The sequence below is a fragment of the Chionomys nivalis genome, chromosome 6, assembly GCF_950005125.1.
Source record: "Chionomys nivalis chromosome 6, mChiNiv1.1, whole genome shotgun sequence".
Lineage (NCBI taxonomy): Eukaryota > Metazoa > Chordata > Mammalia > Rodentia > Cricetidae > Chionomys > Chionomys nivalis.
Window position 1 is genome coordinate 84,811,883 of NC_080091.1, and position 21,457 is coordinate 84,833,339.

The following is a 21,457-nucleotide window of genomic DNA, read 5'->3' on the forward strand; positions in this document are numbered from 1 at the left end:
GTCTGGTTAAACTATCAGTAAATCATATTTTCTTCACCAACTTCTGTTTTCTATTTTTTAAATATTTAGGTTATAACCATATTATATAAAATAGCAAACGTAAAAATATGAGCTCTGAACAGAAAATTGTTGGCCTTCTCTATACTTAACTTATCTACAATATTGAAAAACCAAGAGGACCAGTTCCCTGGAATTGTCAGTTGATTTCAATGTAAAATATAGATGAGAACTGTCTGGAAACGAGTAAGAACCAGTAGATATTAACTAATATTATTAATATAATTTGTAGGAGGCATTGTGAAAATTTACCTTATAGTGGTAGCTGTATATTGCTAGTGATGAAACAGAAAAATGTAAAGTCCCGTAGAAACTGTGATGAACTCCTATCTGAGAAAGAACTCAGACTAGGTCTTTTGGAGCAATGGAATTGGGCAACAGACTTAACATAACATTGCAGTTACAGATACCTACCTGTACCCTCTACTAGAATGGGAATAATCAGAGTGATGTGAAAGCAAATTTCTATATTATTTATTTAGTTGCTAGTTTGTATTATTGAGAAATTTAAAGAGTTTGGAAACAAACAGTGTGACATTATTTGCATTGTGAATTAAAGCCAACTATTGAAACAAGACTACTATGCCCACGGATGATCTTACAATTGCAAGAGAATCACCCTCTGAGAGAAATCTGAGAGATTGAAATGTCTGTAAATACTGTGATCTGTGAATAAACTCCATAGGGTCGTCATTTTGTTTTCTATCATTTAAGATGAGAAAGAATAAGAAGAATTAGTCTTGCTGCAGAGACCAAAAAGAAAATAGATACATTTTCCTGAGTAACTCTTATGGGCAATATTACTGCAATGCACTGAACTCTTGTCTTCAAACACACTGATCCTGGGGAATCCATGAATTTGTCAGTGCAGAAGATGACTGATATAATCAGAAACATGAATAATTAATGCTCATGTGATACATTACCCTAATATCTGCCCCTCCAAAGTAGCAGAGAGTATTTCCTTAATAAACTAAGACCTTATTCACTCCTATAATTATATACATCCTGAAAATGAGTAAATGAGAAAATTAAATATTTTAGTTTATACTCTCACTAAAGATTCATCAAACTTTAATAAAATAACTCTAAAATCTCAAATTTCATGCCTTTAAATATTTTGTCTAAATGTGTAGAAGAAGAGAAATAGGTAAGGAAATGTGATTTTGGGATTGTAAACTTATTTAACAGACATATAACCTTTGAACTTTGATCTATAGAGAAAAGCCCGACTAGAGACCAGTTTTGGATGTGATCCAGTTTCGATAGTATGTCACCCGAGTGTAGACACCAGGCTTGTTTGGAAGGGCACATTCATCTCCCCAGCTTACAATACCAGCAAGGAACCAGATGCCTTTAGAATCTTCACTAACCAATGGCCCACCAGAATCACCCTACAGAGAAAAAAAAGAGTCAGTAAAATAAATTAGTGACATTGTATCTGTTTTTTTTTTTGTCGTACTAGAAGGGGTCACCAAAAAAATGAGAACAAAACAAAAGAAACCTCACACTTTGGATATTTCAATACTTGAAATGGTACTAGTTTAACATATTTTTCTGTGTCATTGTTTTCTAAAGACTAGTATGTCAGTATATATTGTTGACTAGTGCAATACCAGAGTGGAAAATTAGTATGAAATATTTCAACTTAGTTATTAACTTAATGTGGGATTTCCCTCCGTATGCTGTGATTACCATTGATTAATAAAGAAAACAGCTTTGGACCTATAGCAGGTCAGAACTTAGGCATGGAAAGCTAGGCTGAATGCTAGGAGAAAGAAGGGCAGAGTCAAAGAGAGGCCATGTAGGCCCACCAGAGCCAGACGGAACTTTAGTTGGTAAGCCACAGCTACGTGGCGATACACAGATTACTAGAAATAGGTTAAATTAAGATGTAAGAGTTAGTAAATAAGAAGGAGAGTGAGTGGGGGAGTGGGAGGGAAATGGGAAGAGGGGAGGAAATGGAAATTTTGAATGGTGTTATTTATAAAGCAATAAAAATTAAACAACAACAACAAAAGAAGCTAAAACTAATGGGCCAAGCAGTGATTTAAATAATATAGTTTCTGTGTGATTATATTGGGGCTAAGCAGTTGGAAACTAACTAGCGGCCTCCTTGCTACATTAACTAAGGAGTTGTTGAAGGTATTTCTTCTTATGCAGTCATCACCATATTGAGGAATGCTCTTCCCTATGAAACTATTATGCTGAGGAAAAAGGACAGTGTATATATTCGCCCTCCACTAAAATTGGACATAGCTTTTTATTCTTGAGCAAATTTTGGCCCTATATCAAGAAAAGTAACCTTTTCTATAATATATTTACTTTCTTATATGATAATACTATGATTCTACTTTCATCACATTTCAAGTGGATAATATGCTATTCTAAAGCAATTGTGCTATATATTAGATCCCCAAACTTACAATCTTCTTAAAGCAAAATCTGAACCCCGTTTTGAGCAGTATCCCTTTATTTTTCCTACCCACCCATCCTTGATAACCATTTGTTATTATTATTAATTTGTTTTAAAGGTGTATTTTTATTTCTGTGTATGCCAGAGCATGTCAAGGCTAGAAGGGAGCTTGGGTCCCCTGAAGTTGGAGTTAGAGGCAGCTGTGATCCACTTTACATTGGTATTGGGAATGAAATTCACTCCGGTCTTTCTTCTGTGAAAGCAGAACATGCTCTTAAATGCTAAACCATCTCTCTAGTCTTGACAGACTTCAGTATATTCTATTTTAGTGAGACAGTCTTTAAAGATTTCATGAGATCCTGAAGTATTTGACTTTCTCTATGTTTTTATTTTGTTTGCTGTGTTTGTTTTTGGAAGTACTATATTGTTTTCCATCATGACTGTACTGTTTTCTCTCCTTATCATTAGTGTGTAATTTTCTCTATATCATTACAGATCATCTTTTCTTTTTATTATAGTCATAATTCATATTATCTTAAAGTGATTTCTCACTGTGTTTTTAATTTGCGCTTCTGTGATTATTGATTTTGAGTACTTTTTCAAATGAAAAGGTGTTTGTTTTTTTTTTGTGTGCACATGTGTATATTTGTGTGCTTGTAGAGATCACAAGTTGATGTTAACTGTCTTCCTTGATCACTTTCCAACTTATTTTTGTAACAGAGTCTCTCTCTTACAGAACCTGGAGCTTTCTGACCCAACTAGATGGTCAAGCTAGGGATCCCCCTTTCTCTCTCTTCCCAGTGCTAGGATTATTGATATAGACTTCCATATCTGGTTTTCTCCCCCATGGATGCAGAGGAATACCAACTCAGGTCCTCATGATTGAATGGCTAAGCTATCTCCCAAGACCCGATTTGTATTTTTTCTTTGGAAAAAAATGTCTATTTAGGCTGTTTTCCCATTTTGAAGTCAGAACATGGTGATTTTGGTATTGATTTTTATGAGTTACAAGAAGTTTCTAAGATTTGGCTTCATGGCAGACTTGATGTTTGCAGAATGTGCAAAAGAATTAAGCAGAATGGGGAATTTTAAAATATGAAAGCTAACATTAATAGAGTGTACAAATAATTGTGTCGGTTGGAGGTAACAATGAAGAAAACAGGCAAGTGATTAGTTTTAAATAGTAGAAGAAAGTTGCTGAAACAAGAGGGTGATCTTGGGTACAAATAAAAATGTGTCACAAACAAAGGAAATTAAGGTGGGTTTCCTTTGATTTCTTCATTTTTCTAGTTATTAAAAAACTAATATTCTAAAGAAGATTGAGACATAGTGTAATATGTAGGAAAAGAATATGACAAAGGTTTGAACTATCACAATAAGATATACCAGGGTTACATTAGGTAAGGATTCACATGTATTAAATTCCTTGGGTTTACAAGAAGACAGTATTTTACCTAGTGTGCAGAAGCTGATAGAGTTGGCAGATTACTCTGTGATTCACTGTGATTCAAGATTATTAGCATAGGTGTGGGGGAAGCAGAAGATGAAGCCACAAAGGGTGTAGTAAATACAATTGCTGAAGCATGGGTCTTAGGCTGTGGCAGGTTAGGAGACACAAGTCTGCTTAACCAGTTAAGTACAATGGGGATTTAAGCTCTTCTTCATCTCCAAGAATAGGCTTAGTTAGTTTGAAAACTAGAAAGATGAAAACCTGTAATTAGAGAGGACAATTGTGTGTTATAAATACTTATTTGCTTGTCTTCTTGTTATGAGAGTATAGGGATATGTTTACTCATTTCAATATCCCTATACGTAATACAATAAATAACTTCTGCACAGTGATTGAGTAAAGTGAGGTTCTTTCTGGGTTTACCACTGGTTGTGCCTTCCTAGACTACTTTACTTGTGTATTTTGTAAGCTCCAGGACTATTATTTATTAACAACACAGAGATATTAGAAGTACATTCATTAATAAAGAAAGTAACTGAGTTTAGAATTCAGAGAATGGGCACAAGATCAAAATTCCTCTCTGTTTAAGTCCCTGCTCTATCAGTTTACTTAAGAGTGCTACCTTGTCTCTTTGACCAAACTCCTCATCAGAAATGGGTTTCAAACTAAAATATGCTGCAGGAGGTTACCACAACTAAAGTAAAGGGATATTCTTAATGATCTTAGAATTATGCCTCATATATGGGATTCCACTTAGAAGTTGTCAAGTAAATAAAATAAGGAGGATGTTGGAACCAGCTTGTGAAAGCTCCATTAAGTAATTAGTATTAGATTAAGCTGACGGTTCTTGGAAATAGACCAGTCAAATTAAAGTTATCCACTATGTATCTCACTTATTCATTGTTCATTCTGAGTCTCTCCTCTACTTCCATACACTGCTTCCAGTAACAAACCGACTGGCTTAGAATCATACTATTTTACTGATACCAATTTACACTATAGTTAGACGATTTAGCCACAAAATACATCCATATTTTTAAGACTGAAAAAATTGCACTGTCCACTGAAAATCTAAAGCTATCAGGAAAAAAAATCATGGCATTACCTGGCAGGCATCAACACTGCCCTCCAGGAACCCAGCACACAGCATTCCAGGAGTTATCACACCGCCATATGCCTTTCCACTATTGCAGGTCTTGTTATCAATAATCTTCACTCTTCCTTTCTGGAGTATATTAGGACTTTCTCCTGAAGAAACGATATCATATAATTTTTAAAAGCGTGTTTAAAAATCACATATTGACATTTGCATATCTACTATGTGAGAACATACGTGTGTGCACGTGCATGCGTGCGCATGAATGTGGAGGTCAGAGGTCACCCCTGGAGTGTAGGTTTTCTCTTTCCACCATGTGGGTTCTGTAAGTTCAGGTTCTGATGCTTGAAGGCAAGTGCTCTGCCCACTGAGCCGTGTTGCCAGCCCTCCAAATTATAATACGTTTTTAGAAACTCAATATGAGTTTCTCTGAGTTAGTATTTTATTTTAAAATTATATTTGTTTTTCAAGCAGTATAAATCACATTGTAGTGAAAGCAAGAAATGTTTATGAACACACTACATACCAAACTATTGCTGAAAACAATCACGTTTTGATCTAGTTTGTCTATCTTTTGTGACAGGATTGTTTTCTTTTAAAATGTTTTAGAAAGTAAAATTAAACTTTCCACGTCAGAAGCGAAAATTTCATCATCACTTATAAATTTTTATTTAAGCTTACTATGGTAATTATAAATCTTAAAATTATTTAACTTATTTTCCTGTTTTAAAAATGAATTTTTTTTTTTTTTTTTTTTTGGTTTTTCGAGACAGGGTTTCTCTGTGGCTTTGGAGCCTGTCCTGGAACTAGCTCGGTAGACCAGGCTGGTCTCGAACTCACAGAGATCCGCCTGCCTCTGCCTCCCGAGTGCTGGGATTAAAGGCGTGCGCCACCATCGCCCGGCTAAAAATGAATTTTAAATCTATTTTTGTACTAACTCTATAGAAGTAAGATCATAGAATTCATGTAATAAGTGGATTTTGCTCAAATATTACCTCCTCAATGAAAGATAAATATTTATTGAATGAATTAATGACATAGAGGAAATTATGTATCCAATTAAAAAGAAATTTATGATAACTGTCATTACAAGCGCACAATGGCAAATAATTCTATGAAATTATAATTTTTAAATAAATGATACTGAGCACAATTTTCAATTCATTGTACATTATATTATTTTAAATGATCTACAGAGACTATTTTTCACATTTAGTTGTAGTTCTGAATGTATTTCTTTTTGATTCCTAAAGTGGAATCCTGTCATGGAGAGAGGTGAGGAACTTACCATCAGACTTTAATGTTCCCCAGCCAGTGACCACCACATCTGAGTTGGGTGGGAACTTCTGAGTCTCTTCTGGTAAACATGCCCTTCGAATGTTGCTTGCAAATAATACTGGCGAAGACAGATGCACAACAGCTATGTCATTATCGTGTGCAGGGTAACTGTAGTTCTCATGGATTATAATATTCTTGACATTTCGTTGTATTTGTGGTTTACTTAAAAGAAGCCCAAAACTAACTTTCCAGCCTTTTGGATTTGCATCCCTAAAGGAAATAGATTTATTTATTAAAACTTCTATATATTAGAGCTAAAGGAATTAGTCACTTAACCTTTGAAAACTAATTTGGCCATTTGCATTTCCATAGCACTTTTTTTTTAATACAAGGTTTCATGTGTATATCTGACTGGCCTCAACTTGCTATGGCAAATTTGAGACTGGCTTTGAACCCACAGAGATTCATCTACCTCTGCTTCCTGCGTTTATGCTGAGATTAACGGTATACATCATTATGGCAAGCTCCCCACCCCCACCCTCACAAAAAAGCTATATATAAAAGAAGAAATAAAACCCAAACTATTTGTATACATTTTGAGTAACTCTATAAAATATGACTTAAAAGATAATCAACAGTTGGGCATATGAGCCCAGCAACTGAGGCATAGAAGGAAGAGAGTGGTGAGTTTGAGGTCACTCCGGGACACAAAGTAAATTTGAGGTCCTTCCGAGCCATGTGTAGTGAGACTTTAGCTTAAAAATAATTAAAGAGAAACGACAATTTATAGAAAGTGCATTTTAGCCGGGCAGTGGTGGCGCACGCCTTTAATCCCAGCACTCGGGAGGCAGACGCAGGCGGATCTCTGTGAGTTCGAGACCAGCCTGGTCTACAAGAGCTAGTTCCAGGACAGGCTCCAAAACCACAGAGAAACCCTGTCTCGAAACCCCCCCCCCCCAAAAAAAAAAAAAAAAAGAAAGTGCATTTTATTTATTGGATGGAATGGAAAATACTGAAGGGAATTTAGAAAGGTAAATATGAGAGCACAAAATAACAAGATGTAATACAAAGTGGGTGGGATGTGAACACAAAGAATTTATGAAAATTATATCATTTATATCTTTTCTTTTTGTCATTTTACACAACAAATAAAATACTCTTGTCTTCCATCTTTACTTGTTATTTGCTATTTTGTACACTATTTTCTGAAAAGTAGTCCTGTTGGAATGTTTCCAAACTGTCTATTAAAGACTTATAATAAGTAAGGTTTTCATTAGAGCTGAACAACTTAGAGGTAGAATTTTGTTTTTATCCAGCTCAGTGGCAGAGTGCTTGCCTGGTATGCACGAGACCCTGAGTTCAACCCCTAGTACTGAGAAAAGAAGGGAAGATGGAGAGGTGGGAATCTCTCAGTGCAATCATGCACCCTTTAAAGCAGCCATTATTTCCTCTGGGCATGATAGTCCACCTCTGTAATCACAACACTTAGTAAGCAGAGGCAGGAGGATTGCAAGTTTGTGGTAAGGTCAAGTTATACAGCAAGTTTGAGGCCGCTCTGTCATTGAGACCATTTTGCCAACTTCCCTTTACCAATGTTTTGGAGGCACTATTGTTAATATTGAGACAGATTGCTGGTGGTTAGGGGAAGGAGGGCTGCCAAGTGTTCCACAATGCACAGGCCAGCTTTCTACAAAACATGATTGTATCTAGTCCAAAATGTCAATATTTCTACTTTTGACAAGGTTCTGTAGGATGAGTACTTTATTTGCTATTTTACTGATTAATCAATGAGCAATTCTGAGGCTGTACCTCACTGGAGTATAAAGCAGTTGGAGGCATAGTTTCATGATTACACTGAGAGGGAGATATTATCAGGCTCTTAGTACTTGAGTGCCTTTGCTCCCTCACACGGCTTACCTTACCTTATGAAACAGTGAGCGGCAGTGATAAGCCAGTTGTTACTAATCAGAGTGGCTCCGCATCGGTGGACACTATTCTGTTGAAGGCTTGCTTGCCAGGGCCATTCTCCTTCCTCAGCATCCTGGCCCCCTACTATTTTGACGCCTGAGGGAGTAATTGTACGTCGTCCACAGCCTGTTCCAAGGAGAGTTCATTAGTGTTGATAATGTTTATGCCTGTGTCTTGCCATAGTAAATAAACTACCTATGACATATGTCTCTAGTAACTAAGAAAAACTCACTGTATGGAGAAATTTGGATGGATTTGATTTCCTGAAATATACTCTAAGTACATTGTCATCTCATCCTTCTGTGTCTATCACTCACATGTTCTCTGTGTCTGTTTTGCCTTACCATGACTTGACGTGTGAGGTAGGTAGGATTATAGGTTTGGTTTTAGAAGACATCAACCTTACTATATTGCAAGAGGAAATATGTGGTTTAAACTTTAGTGAAGGTTAAAAACGCAACAAATGGCATGCAAATATTCATATGAAAGTGCGACTGAATATGAATCTTGTGAGATAGAGCCAATAGAAGTCCCGATACACAGTAGTTAGACAAAAGAAATGACGTGAATATGGCCAACACTTCCAAAGCCATATGCTTCTGTGAAGTTGGTCTGTACATTATTGTCAATTTAGAAACATAAGAGACGGCTAGACTCTGATGTCTTGACAGCAATTTCACAGTAATAGTATAGTTCATTATTCATCAAGCTGATTCTGGTTACCTTGACTATCTTAACTTTATACTAATAAAGCGCTGAGTTTGTTCTTTGTCTTATTTTCCTAGAGATCACCATCTCATCAGTAAACACTTTTAAAGATAAGGAATTAGGGACTGGAGAGATGGCTCAGAAGTTAAGAGCACTGTCTGCACTTTCAGAGTTCAATTCCCAGCAACCACATGGTGGCTCACAACCATCTGTAATGAGATCTGGTGCCCTCTTCTGGCCTGCAGAGATGCATGTAGGCAGAACATTGTATATATAATAAATAAATCTTTAAAAAGACTAAAAATTATGCTTTTTAATAAAAATATGTATCTAGAACCTACCATAGAGAACATAGTACATAAAAGGAACTCAATAAATATTTGTAGAAATAAAAACTGTAAAACTTGGAATAAAAGTATTTGTTTACTACTTCATTTAGAGAGTGAAAAAAATTGTAATCTACTTAAGGCATAGATTAAGGCAGTGCTTAGTATTTGGCAATGTTGGAGACATTTTGTATTATTATAAGAGAGTGGAGACTGAGGGAGTGTCTATGGCTACCCAGTAGACAAAGGCCAGGGATATTGCCAGCTACCCTATGATAAACTGGAGAACCACTGAAACAAAGAATTAGCTGGCCTCAGTGTCAATGTTGTTAGGAGTAAGACACACTGGACAGCATAATTGACTTGTATCAAGCATAAGAATGTTTAGCCGGGCAGTGGTGACTCACTCCTTTAATTCTAGCACTTGGGAGGCAGAGGCTGGTGGATCTCTGTGAGTTCTAGTCCAGCCTGTTCTACAAAGTGAGTTCCAGGACAGCTAGACTGTTACACGTCTTTTTCCTGACACACGGGAAAAAGAAAGAACATTTAAGTATTTAAATAAATTTAAAAAAATTAGCTGGTCAGTTGGTTCACAACTGATGTATGATTATAGTGGCAGATATACTTTGAGATATTCTTTCCTGAAGGAAAAAGGCATGAGAGTGCAGGAAAGTCATGCACGCTTTTAAAGGTCCTAACTGACATCCTGAAACCATTTGGTTTGCTTTTAGCACATTTCTAACCTCGGGTTAAAGCTCCTTTCTTGAGTCACGTAGCTATGGCTACCATGTCTAATGAGTACGCTCACATTGACTCATTGACTGTAACTCCCTTCTCTTTTTCTTTCCACTCCCACATCACCGACTCTACAGAGGATAAAGCAACTAATCCAGACCCAGGGGACGGTGGTTTCTCCCTACCCTGATTTCTGTTTGGGCTCCTCCTAAAGGAAGTTGGCTTTTACTCAACTTCCTTCAGAGAAATATAAAACCAAAGGTCTTTCTCTGTGGGTTGGGTGCCTCCCTAGGAGGCGTGACTTCACTGTTTCTGACCTTACTCATAATTCTCAATTTCTCTCCTTTCGTCAACTTCCATCTGAAGCTCCCATTTACTCATGATTGTGTCTGTTGTGCTTTCAGCCACCATCCCTACAGCCTTACCTGCTATTACCTCTGCTTAAGTCCTACGTGGAACCCTGTAGCTTTATTATACCAAAAGAGAGCAGATGGTAAATTTCAGACATTTAAAGACTAGAGTGAAGATTGCTGGCTGATACTTTCAGAAATATCATGGAACCTGGAGGGGTTTGATTGCCATCCTAACCTTTTGCCTCTAATATGTTTTAATATACTTTATTGCGGCACACGTAATTCTTTACATTTATTTTGTTTTCTGCATACCCTCATCTTTCTATTACAAATGTGACCAGAACTCTAGCTGGATCAAGTCAAATGTGGATTCTGATATGAAAGGGTCTTAGTGTTCCAGTTGGGGAGTAGATAGACTGGATAATATCTTTATTACCGTTGCTCATGGACCTGTAAAGATGTGTATGAACCTGACAATTTCATATTGTTTCCAGTTGTGGATTTTCAATTTACAGATACTGAGAATTTCACTGCCACAATTGGTTTTAAGATGTTTTATTAAGTTGCTTGTGGGTTGTTTAATCAAAAATCTCTGAAAAAGAAACCTTAAATAGCCTTGTGTTTAAATTTTGTCCAGGTTCCCACTAAATAACTAAGTGGTGACTAAGGGGTAGGTGAGCAGTCTGGGTCACTGTCACCTAGCTCTACAGGGTGAATGCTCTAATCCAGCTACCCCAGTCAGTCTTTGTCCCCAGATAAATGAAATGCTTTCCTTGACAGCTTGCTCTGAGTTCCAGCCACTTTAAGGATCATGTTTCCTAAGACCAGCAATGAAGTGGCGGTAGGGGTGAAAACAATGCCTTGCCCAGCAAGGAAGAAGTGGTTTGCATATAAAGCATTTGGCTCTCTGCACACAAATTTAGTTACTAGGGTCAGCATTCCAGAGAGAGTTCCTAGGCCTGGGATTCTTACAGGTGACACATAAAACACAGAGAGCTGACATGCACTGAGGGCTAACTGTCAGTGCAAACACTCTGGTGAGTAATTTATTCCTACTACCTTATTTTATCTTCACACTAATTTGAAACTAAGGCTTGGAACATTAAAAAAAACTTATGCTAATCCTTCACTCTAGAATCTAGATCTGAATCAGATCCGAAACTCCGAATGCGCAAGAAGCTGATTTTAGATTCTAAATTCTTAATTACCACTGCTTGTCCCTAGGTCCTCTCTGCCATCATGGCATGTAATAGTGCTCCTCCTTTTAAATCCATGACGTCACTCTATATCTATTCTTACAGTAACATTCAGTAATCTGTTACTACAGTACATTCACATATGTTTCTGAAAGTCAGGCTTCTTATTACACTTCAACTGCGGATCTCCTTATCATTCTAAGGATGAATTTTTGATGGCAAAAAACTTAGTTGATAGACTTACATGTATTGAGAAGATCTTCTGCTATTGGCATTGAAATATCTAAAAGTCAAGAAAATGAAAATGTTTACATTTATAAACACATTTTTAACATTAATGGTACTTATGTTGCTTTTGGAGATATCCTGTAAACATGTTATCTATCTTGATTGCCAGTTCTGTTCATGAATTAACACAGAGAAAAAGAAAATATTTATACTTTTTTTAAATGCTAAAGTTCCCCACTATAATTTATTTGCAAAGCAGTTTAGTTTTGAGATGTCCTAAAACATACAAGAAATAGTGACCTTCCACCAAATCCTAGAACACACCTTAACAAATAATTCTAGTAAGTAGGATGCTGTTCCTTTTACTACATTTTTAAAATTAAAATTAATTTTTTGATTGACATGTAAAGAGATGGATTTTACTGTTATTTTTCAAAGTATATAGTCACACTTTGTTCTTATTGCCTCTCAATCTTCTGGATGTCTCTCTTCTTCTGGTTGCCTCTTCTCTTTTCTCCTACCACCGAACATTGACCTCATTTCAGCTTTCATGATACATACTCCATTACCGTCTTTTGTTCCTATCTCTTCTTTCCTTTAGACCTCTTTCTCCTCTTTTATAATTTGCCCTGATGTTTAACACACGCACACACACACACATACACACACACACACACACAAATTTTCAATCCAGGTTCCACAAATGAGAGAAGATGTGTCTTTGTCTTCCCGAGTCTGGCTAATTTTTGCTTGACATAATAATCTCTAATTGTGTCTATTTTCTGAAAATGTTATAATGTCACTCTTCTTTACGGATGAACAAAATTCCATTTTCTATAGGTTCCACCCTTTCATTATCTGATCATTTCTTGATGGATACCTAGGCTGGTCCGTAGCTTGACTCATATGGGCAGTGCTCTAGTACCCATAGATGCGCTGACAGGATCCTTTAGATGAGTGTCCAGGAGTAAGCACCTGGGTCAGATAGTAGTTCTGGTTTTAGTTTCAGTGGTTTCATTTGTGTTAAGTCCTTTTAATATATTTTAAAATTTATATTTTTTTTGTGCTAAGGTTCAATTGTTTGCCATCCTACTTCCCATTTATTTCGTATCAAAATAATTTATTTGGGCAGTGAGACATATTTTGAGCTTTTCCTCTCATTTCTGTATAGATTTTAGACACTTGGAATGAAATTATTTATACCAGATAGTTTTGTTATGCATCCCATTTGTTAACATAACTGTAAATTTGCTCAGTTGATATGGAGAAACTGTGAGGAGAGATTAAACAAATGAATCATACTTCAAATTTCATATGTGGAAAACTGTCAGTTCACTAGCTAAGAGTTCTAAAGGACATTATCAACTGCACTATGAGGTAAACACTATAAATGTCTATGTTCATTTATTTTATGTCCTTGATTTCTATAAATCAAGGAAGAAGAATCCAATTCTCCATGTCAATTAAAGTTCAGTTTAATATTTGGTTGCACAATTAACCAGACAAACAAAAGAATACTTTACCAGACATTGACCTGTCTAAACAAAAGGCAAGGGCACTTAGCAGTCAGCTGAACTAGAGAAGAAAGGGGCCACACCTACTAGACAAGAAATCTGCCATAGCTTCGTATATCCATTGCTATTGTCTCATAGAGGTTATTTTTTGTTTGATATGATATGTCTAGTTTAGTTTTGAATTTTTGTGCTTGGAAGCATATATCAAATCATATTAAGATTTTTTTAAAAAAATAAACGTTTAGATGGATTGGACAAATCTTGTCCTGTACTCAAAGAACTAATAATTTTAAAGCTCTATGTTATTCATACAAGTTTCTTCCCTTCTTAAAGTTTTCTTTATTAATATATTCCTTTCCAAAGAAAACAAATGTCTTGGACTTGTAGTTAGCTTTTAAAAGTTGTGCTGTCCCATAGCTCAATGGGACAGTTATCACTTGGGGATGAGGAAGACATGCTACAGTGAATTGAGAAATGACTTAAGTCATTTTCCTTTTGGATTGAGTCACAGCTGTGGCTGTCTGTATTTCCTGCAATTTAAATCCCCTGACTCACACTCCGAGGTCAGAAATCTTGTGGATTGGCCTCACAATGACAAATTCAACAGTGTTACCCAAGAGACTCTCCGTACAGTGTGCTATATTAAGGAAATGACAGAAAACAATAGCTCTGTCTCTGCCAAGCAGGAGATGGATGAAAGGATGTGAAGAACCCTGGGAGTGGTGGCTCACAGCTGCACTCCAAGGCTGAGTGAGTCCTCAGAGTCTGAGACCAGAGCAGTTTTCAAAGAAACTGTAAAGCCAAACAGCTCAGCAAATGTGCATCGGTCTTCTCCAAGGCCATAGGTATCAAAGCACAGACGTAGATTTTCCTTAGTGAATCAATTTATTGGAAATGGAGATGAAAATTCGCAAGAGTTTAAAAATAACCTCTAGTTCTGTCTGTTTTCCTGTGATAGGTTTAATGGCTCACCTGGAAACAGTTGAATGAGTGAGCAAAAGTTGTTAAGCAAAGAGGGAGGATTTGAACAGCTGGCAAAACCGTTCTTTTGAGAAAGGAGTCAAAGAATTTATTTTAAGGCCAGAGAAATTTGGTATGATTGGTTGGAGGTGAATATTAGATTTGAAACATGCTCTCTATGTTAGTCCTGTAGAATGTCCATGAACTGTTCATAGTTGGGAAGTATGAGAGGCAAATTTGGATGAACTGGAAAGAGAGGGAGGACTCCTGTCCTGGGTATGGTGCTGCCCTCCATTTAGCTTAGCACTCAGGTTACAGAGGCAGGTGGATTTCTATGAGTTTCAAGCTTGCCTAGTATACAAACCAAGTACCAAGATTGATAGTGAGATTGTGTCTCAGAGAAGGAGGAGGATAGGGAGAAGGGAAAGGAGGAGGAAGAGGCAACAGCAAAAAACTCCTGCTCTTGGAGGTAGCATGAACCCTTATATGCTTTAATCCTAGCCGGTGCCCAGTGAGACCTGCCTCAATTAACAAACAAAGCAGATAGATAGAGAGATAAAGGTTTACAAAAGGAAGACCTTTCTATAACCTGGTTCTAGTAAAAATTTTCTCTTGAAAGAAAAAATCTGAAACAGATAATGATAATGAAAACCAAACTATAATATTCTGAGAATAAGGAAAATTTTTTTTAATAGCATTAGTAGGCCCACTCGTGATGTGAATTTTATAGAATATAGGCTTTAAATCTAATTAGGGGAATTTATCACTTTGCATATTCTAAATTCTAAAGAAGTTGATCAGTTATACCTGTGAGGTGCATTTCCTGGGTTTTTCTATGTAGATGCATTCAGCCATACTCTTAGGGACATTTAAAAATATCCACCTGGCAGATTTTGGAAAACTCTAAAACCACAAATATCTATGGATTTGGTACCCAAAATAAACAGTATAATTGTTTAATGATGTAAAAATTATCTCCCACCATGGTTCCTTATTCGTGATGTTTTAACACACACATGGTTGTGCAACTGCTCTGCATTAAAAAGCAAAGGAGATGAGTGTGGATATGGATAATTCTTGAACAGAAGTAGAATGCTCCACTTGTTATAGGTTTTGGTTGGTCACCTGTTTGCATAGCTAGCCCAATAATTGCTTTTCTTTATGTTTTCAGTTTGACTGAGAGTTGTTCTGTGGTTGGATGTTGTGTGTCATTTGCTATTCTTCATGCTGAAGTAGGTTAGTTTTAGTTTTTGTTTTTTTTTTTTTTTTGAGTACATACATTCCCAGGTAACAGTCTTGATGATGAGGATATAAATGTCAATATTAAAACAATCATGAGCTGTTTTCACAGATGATAGTTTTATGGGTGAGTGGCATATGCAAGGTCAGAGGACAACCAGTTTGTTATGTCATTTTATTATAACAATATTATGTAATATTCTGGACATTTTTGAGTATATTTATCTCATGTGCCCCATTGATCACAGTCACCTTTAAATAGTGACTATTTTATTAAAATTTATGATTTTCAGTGTCTAGTACATAATTTTGTTATTGAATTGTAAGTATTTCAAACTCTAAGCTGAAACCTACATTTAAAAATATGCAAAGAAATATTATTCTAAAATAAATTCTTAGACTGGAAACTATTTTAAATGTTAAGAGGCATAGTCTTCTACATCTTTTCGGAAACTTGAGTACATTTTCTGTGTGGTAAAGTCAAAAACTGGGGGAAAAAAGGTGCCTGCAAGAGCTAAAAACTGGCTCTTAGTTAAGAAAGCTTATTTTGATAATTATGTTTTCTTTCAAATGTCTTTAAAGATTTATCCAAAAATGATGGGTTAGTTCAGTAATTTCAGTCCTGACACAGTGAAGCCATTCCTTGTCTCAAGAGCAAGACTCACGAAAATATGTGTTCTCCTAACTCAGTCACTGCCCCAGTTTTAGCCAGCTGCTCATGAGCACTAGGCCAAGCATTGCTGCCATCTGAGAACCTTTGACAGTGAGTCAGGGTCAGTATCCTTATATTATTATTGTTATCATTATTATTTTATTAGAGCTCATTGTTTTATTTTTTCTTTTACTTCTACATGATTTGAAGTTTTTCATTAACCATCAGGATTTAGGTCAAGCATTGAGCATATTTCATCATTATTCAATTCAGTATTTTTGAGTGGGAAGTGATTATTATTTAAAAACAAGTAACAACCATAGCCTTTAGTTGTCCATTAAAGTTATGAACATCAAAAGGTATTTTTGCTTTATAAAGCCATTTCATTTAAGTTGTACTATATGAAGCTTGAAGCTTCCTTTTTCTCTTACGTTTTCTTTGGGTTTTTCCTTCCAGAGCTGGCAAGAGGTGACATTGCACCTGTCTCTGCAGTTTTGCAAATGCCATTTGCCATCTTGGCTCGGGCTTCAGAATGTCCATCAGTGGTAGGTAAGCTCATCATGTTGTGAGATGAGCTTGTTTAGTATATGCAATATCATTTGCTCTTCTCTTTGATGTTATAAATTTGAATGGCATAAATATTAAATATTAAGTGCATATTCTGTTTACCTTAATAATACCAGATAAGCAACCATAAAGTAATAAAGGTGAATTTTTAACAGGGCGTGGTGGTGGAAAGCTGTAGCCCTACCATTCCAGAGGAATGCAAGTTCACCACGACCTTCCTCTTCTTATGGAGACGCTATCTCAAAAAAGCTAAAGGATGGGGTATAGGGGATGTTGTGAAGCTAATTTTAACTATGGGCTTAATCATCTTTAATGGAATGTGATATTAACATCAATGGGTAAAAATTTGGGGTTTGGGAATGAATATCAGCTTTCCTTACATTAAAACAAATGGAATAGGGTTAAGAATTTTGTTATAAGCAATTATTATTTACTATATTATTAACATTATTGTTATTATTATTAGTTGTGTTTTTGAGACAGGATTTCTGTGTGTAGTAGCACTTGCTGTTCTGGAACTCACTCTACAGACCAGGCTGACATTGAAATCAGAGGTCTGCCTGCCTCTGCCTCCTGAGTGCTAAGATTAAAACCTTGTGCCATCATGCCCAGCTTGGAAATAATTTTGGGGGAGAGCAGGGGAGAAATATATAAACGTTATTTTCTAGTACTTATGCTACATAGTCAATGTCAGGTGGCTTAACCCTCCTACCTTGTAATGATTTAGTGTTATAATAACAAAGGGTTGTATGAACTGGTTCTCCTGAGTTAGGTGTATTTATTACATGTAGAAATGTTTGAGGAAGCTTTGCTGGATTTGCTGCTTCTACATTTACATGAACAATAATCTTTATGCATAATTTACCTCATCCCTAAGGCCTGTAAAATCACTTTTAGTGAACTTGTTCTGCTACTTTAAATCCATACATGAAAAACACTTATGTATATCCCTAAGACTCAGCTGGTTGTACAGTGAACATTTGCTATTCAGTTATTAGAGAAATAAATGAAAGAATAATTTCTGATATATTTTATACAGCAACATTTTTTTTCCACTCTTAGTATGTCCTAGGTTCTATGCTAAGAGACTTGGCTATATGTGCTTTAAAATCTGTGATGTTATACTCTTATTTTTAAAAATGAAGTAACTAAGACCCTATGAGGAAAGTGATTAGGTTTTTTTTTTTTTTTTTTTTTTTTTTTTTTTTTTTTTTTTTTTTTTTTTTTTTTTTGTGGGAGCTTGGGGTAGAGAGTAGAGTTTTGTTTACTGTCCCAGTGTTTAGGAGACTCTTTTTAAACATCTTTTAAAAACATCTCATTTTACTCATTTAAATTAATAAAGCAATGTGAGTTTGATAGGCCAAGAGTAGCATTATTATAGATTATATATAACAATTACACAAGTATCTAGTCCATTTTATTAAGTGAGAATGCAGTAAGGACCATCACACCGATAGACCAGAGTGAAAGCTCTCAACCAGACAGCAGAATTACTGGATTTCGATCTTGTATTTTATCCACTAGACCACTGTATCCTACTAGACTTCAGATTGACAGCCTTGGGAAGTTTGCTCCAGAAAAGGACTGATTGGGTGTTCATGGTTTTCTTTCTCCTGAATGATGAATGGCGTAAGAATGCAACTTCTATAGACAATTATCAGAAACTATAGAAAAGAGACAGGGAGTGGCAACCTGCTCCAAGGATGGCCCCAGATGAAGCATTAGCCAGGGATAGATATATCTGCTCTTTCCCAGGATTTCATGGTAGAAATGTCCCTCCTCATTCTTTACCATATAGTTTAGCTGTCATGTGGCCCGAGTTATACAGAGTTCTCTACCATCCTGTTCACACTTATTGGTGATCTAGCAGGGGAAAGTGGAGCTTACAGTCATTTCTTCTTTCATTAGGATTGCCTGCCAGTTGAGAATTTTGTAAGTTGAAAGTTCTGATACTCGGATTTACTTTTAGAAGAAGTGGCAAAACATGGAGCCCTTAGGATAATACATGTAGTCTATCTATAGAATTTATCATCATGAAAGAAGTAGCATGTCCAAAATGTTTTGATATAATCATGCCTTATGGTATACATAGGATTGTGTTATACCAGGAAACATTTTTTCAAATTATATTGTATTTAAATATGTTTAAAATAATTTATTCAGTGTCAGACTCTTGAAGTCTGCACCAGTATCAGCTACTTAGTTGTGTTGAACCAGATTTCCTCCTGTCCTCGGGTGGACCATTACTCTGCCACCCGTGGTGTTTGCAGAGACCCACCCCGACAGGGTGACCTGAGGAATATGTAATAATAAACACAAGACTTCAAGCCACATGTTTTTGTAAAAAGTAACATATTAGGTGTTTTAGAATGTACTAATTAGGAAACAGATATCCAAGAATAGAGGATGAATATCATTTCTGTTTTTCTTAGAAGCAGTCACCCTCTTTATTTCCAGGGATGTGATTCGAGGAACAACCCATAAACAACTATCAAATTAAAAAGAATAATCATTTGCCTTTCTTTCTTTCTTTCTTTCTTTCTTTCTTTCTTTCTTTCTTTCTTTCTTTCTTTCTTCCTATCTATCTTCTATTCTTTTGACTTCAATTTTTTATTGTATTCATTTATTTGTGTGTATGTGTGTGTGTGTGTGTGTGAGAGAGAGAGAGAGACAGAGAGAGAGAGAGAGAGACAGAGAGATGTGGGATTCCCCTCTGTGTGCTGTAAATATGCTTTATTACCATTGGTTAATAAAGAAGCTACTTTGGCCTGTGGCACGGCAGAATATAGCAAGGTGGGAAATTCAAACATATATCTCTATCTATATCTGTATCTGTATCTATATCTATATCTATCTGTCATGTATCTATCTATCTATCTATCTATCTATCTATCTATCTATCTATCTATCGAGACAGGGGAGGCAGAATCAAGAGATGACATGTAGCTGCCGAAGGAGACAGATGCCCAGAACCTTTCCAGTAGGCCACAGCTCATGATGATACATAGACTAATAGAAATGGGTTAATTTAAGATATGAGTTAGTTAATAAGAGACCTGAGCAAATAGGCCAAACAGTGTTGTAATTAATATAGTTTCTGTGTGATTATTTGGGATCTGGGTGGCTGAGAATATAAGAGCAGTCTCCTTTGAGAGAGAGAGAGAGAGAGAGAGAGAGAGAGAGAGAGAGAGAGAAGGAGAGAGAGAGAGGAGTTCACAAAAGAGACCTCAATTGAGAAAATGTTCCATTGGCAAGTCTGTTGGGCATTTTCTTGATTAATAAGTGATATGAGAGGGTTCAGCTTACCGTGGGCAGTGCCAGCCCTGGGCTTGTTATCTCGAGGTACGAAAAAACCACACTGAGAAAGCCATGAGAAGTAAACCAGTAAACACCATTCTTTCCTGGCTTTTGCTTTAGTTCCTATCTCCAGGTTTATGTCTTTGTGTTCCTGCTCTGACTTCTCTCAGTGTTGGAGTGTGACCCACAAGTTAATGAAAGAAACCTATTTGTTTGCAAGTTACTTTTGGCTACGGTGTTTATCTCGATAATCAAAACAGCAACTAAGACAATTTTCAAATCTATAACACATACATATTGAGCAGTTTTGTTTTCTCTGGATTAAAAACTCAGTAGTTAGTAGTAATTTGTGTTAAACTTGTCTTTAAATGTTCTTTATGATGTATCAGTTCTCCAAAATCTTCACAATGACCATGAGAATTATTTTTTATTCTAATCCTTTTTTCTATTATGACATTATTAGACTAAGGCATTCAAATGCTAAGTAAATTTCCCAAAGTCATACAGCTAACATATAGAGGACTGAAAAATCCAAATATCAAGCTATCTAGTATCGGAATCTGTAACCTTAGCCTCTGCTTTATATTGCTTTTGTTTTTCCTACTCACATTGTAGGATACTTGTGCTACAACCAGTCATTCATTTAATTAGCAGCTCTAGTCAGTGACACGTACGGCTTTGTCTTAAAAACAGAGATTTTCTTGTATGTTAAGCAGCATGTATGAGAATGTACTTAACAGCCTTGATGTATCTGCTATAAGTAGCTCAGCTAACTCGTCATCATAAGAAGGTCATAGTATTTAAAAAATGCCGAAACAGAGACTTCGGCTGCCAAACAGATTTCAAGCTCTGTATGACACAGACCTACTTATGTCTTGATCAGTGATTAAAAATTCATCTTGGCAAAGGCTGTCCTGAGTATAAGCCCTGTATTAACATCTTCCATTGTGGTTTTGGGAGAATGGCTTTGTCAGCTGCTGGGTTTGCTTCTACATGGGTGAAAGCTCATTCAGTTTTATGAGGCACCAAACTTCTGATGAAGGATGAAGAGGGAGGGACAGAGAGTTTCCAAGACTTAAGACAAGAGCACAGCCTGTACTTAATCTGCTTAGTTTAACTGCTGACAGTGGTGTCTCTCAGTGTTACAACATGACTCCTAAGAAAAACCAGTTGTTTGGAAGAGACCACCAGACTGTATATTTCTCCGAAATCTTACTAATAATTTAAAATCTGGAAGGATGTTGGGAATATGTTTTATGTTTTAGTTTCTGTAGTTAGACGATGAGTTTCTAAAACTGTCCCTTTGGATGTTAATTCTCTACAGCTTGGAAGTCTACTTTCTTTCTTCCTGCCTTTTTCGACTCTACTACATGTGAGCTCTGTGAGAAGGAAGGCTGTGAGAGGAAATATCCCAGGG

General features: G+C 36.3%; 1 protein-coding gene across 1 annotated transcript in view; it reads right to left on the reverse strand.

Moving 5' to 3' along the window:
* Positions 1-1,289: 1,289 nt before the first annotated feature.
* LOC130876494 (transmembrane protease serine 11C) overlaps positions 1,290-21,457 on the reverse strand; it is a 44,965-nt gene continuing 24,797 nt past the window's right edge. Inside the window, exons 6-10 of the mRNA XM_057773061.1 lie at positions 11,828-11,866; positions 8,220-8,391; positions 6,308-6,567; positions 5,029-5,171; positions 1,290-1,451 (exon numbers count right to left, since the gene is read on the reverse strand). Coding sequence (XP_057629044.1) covers positions 1,290-1,451; positions 5,029-5,171; positions 6,308-6,567; positions 8,220-8,391; positions 11,828-11,866 — 776 coding nt within the window. The remainder of the gene's footprint in view (positions 1,452-5,028; positions 5,172-6,307; positions 6,568-8,219; positions 8,392-11,827; positions 11,867-21,457) is intronic.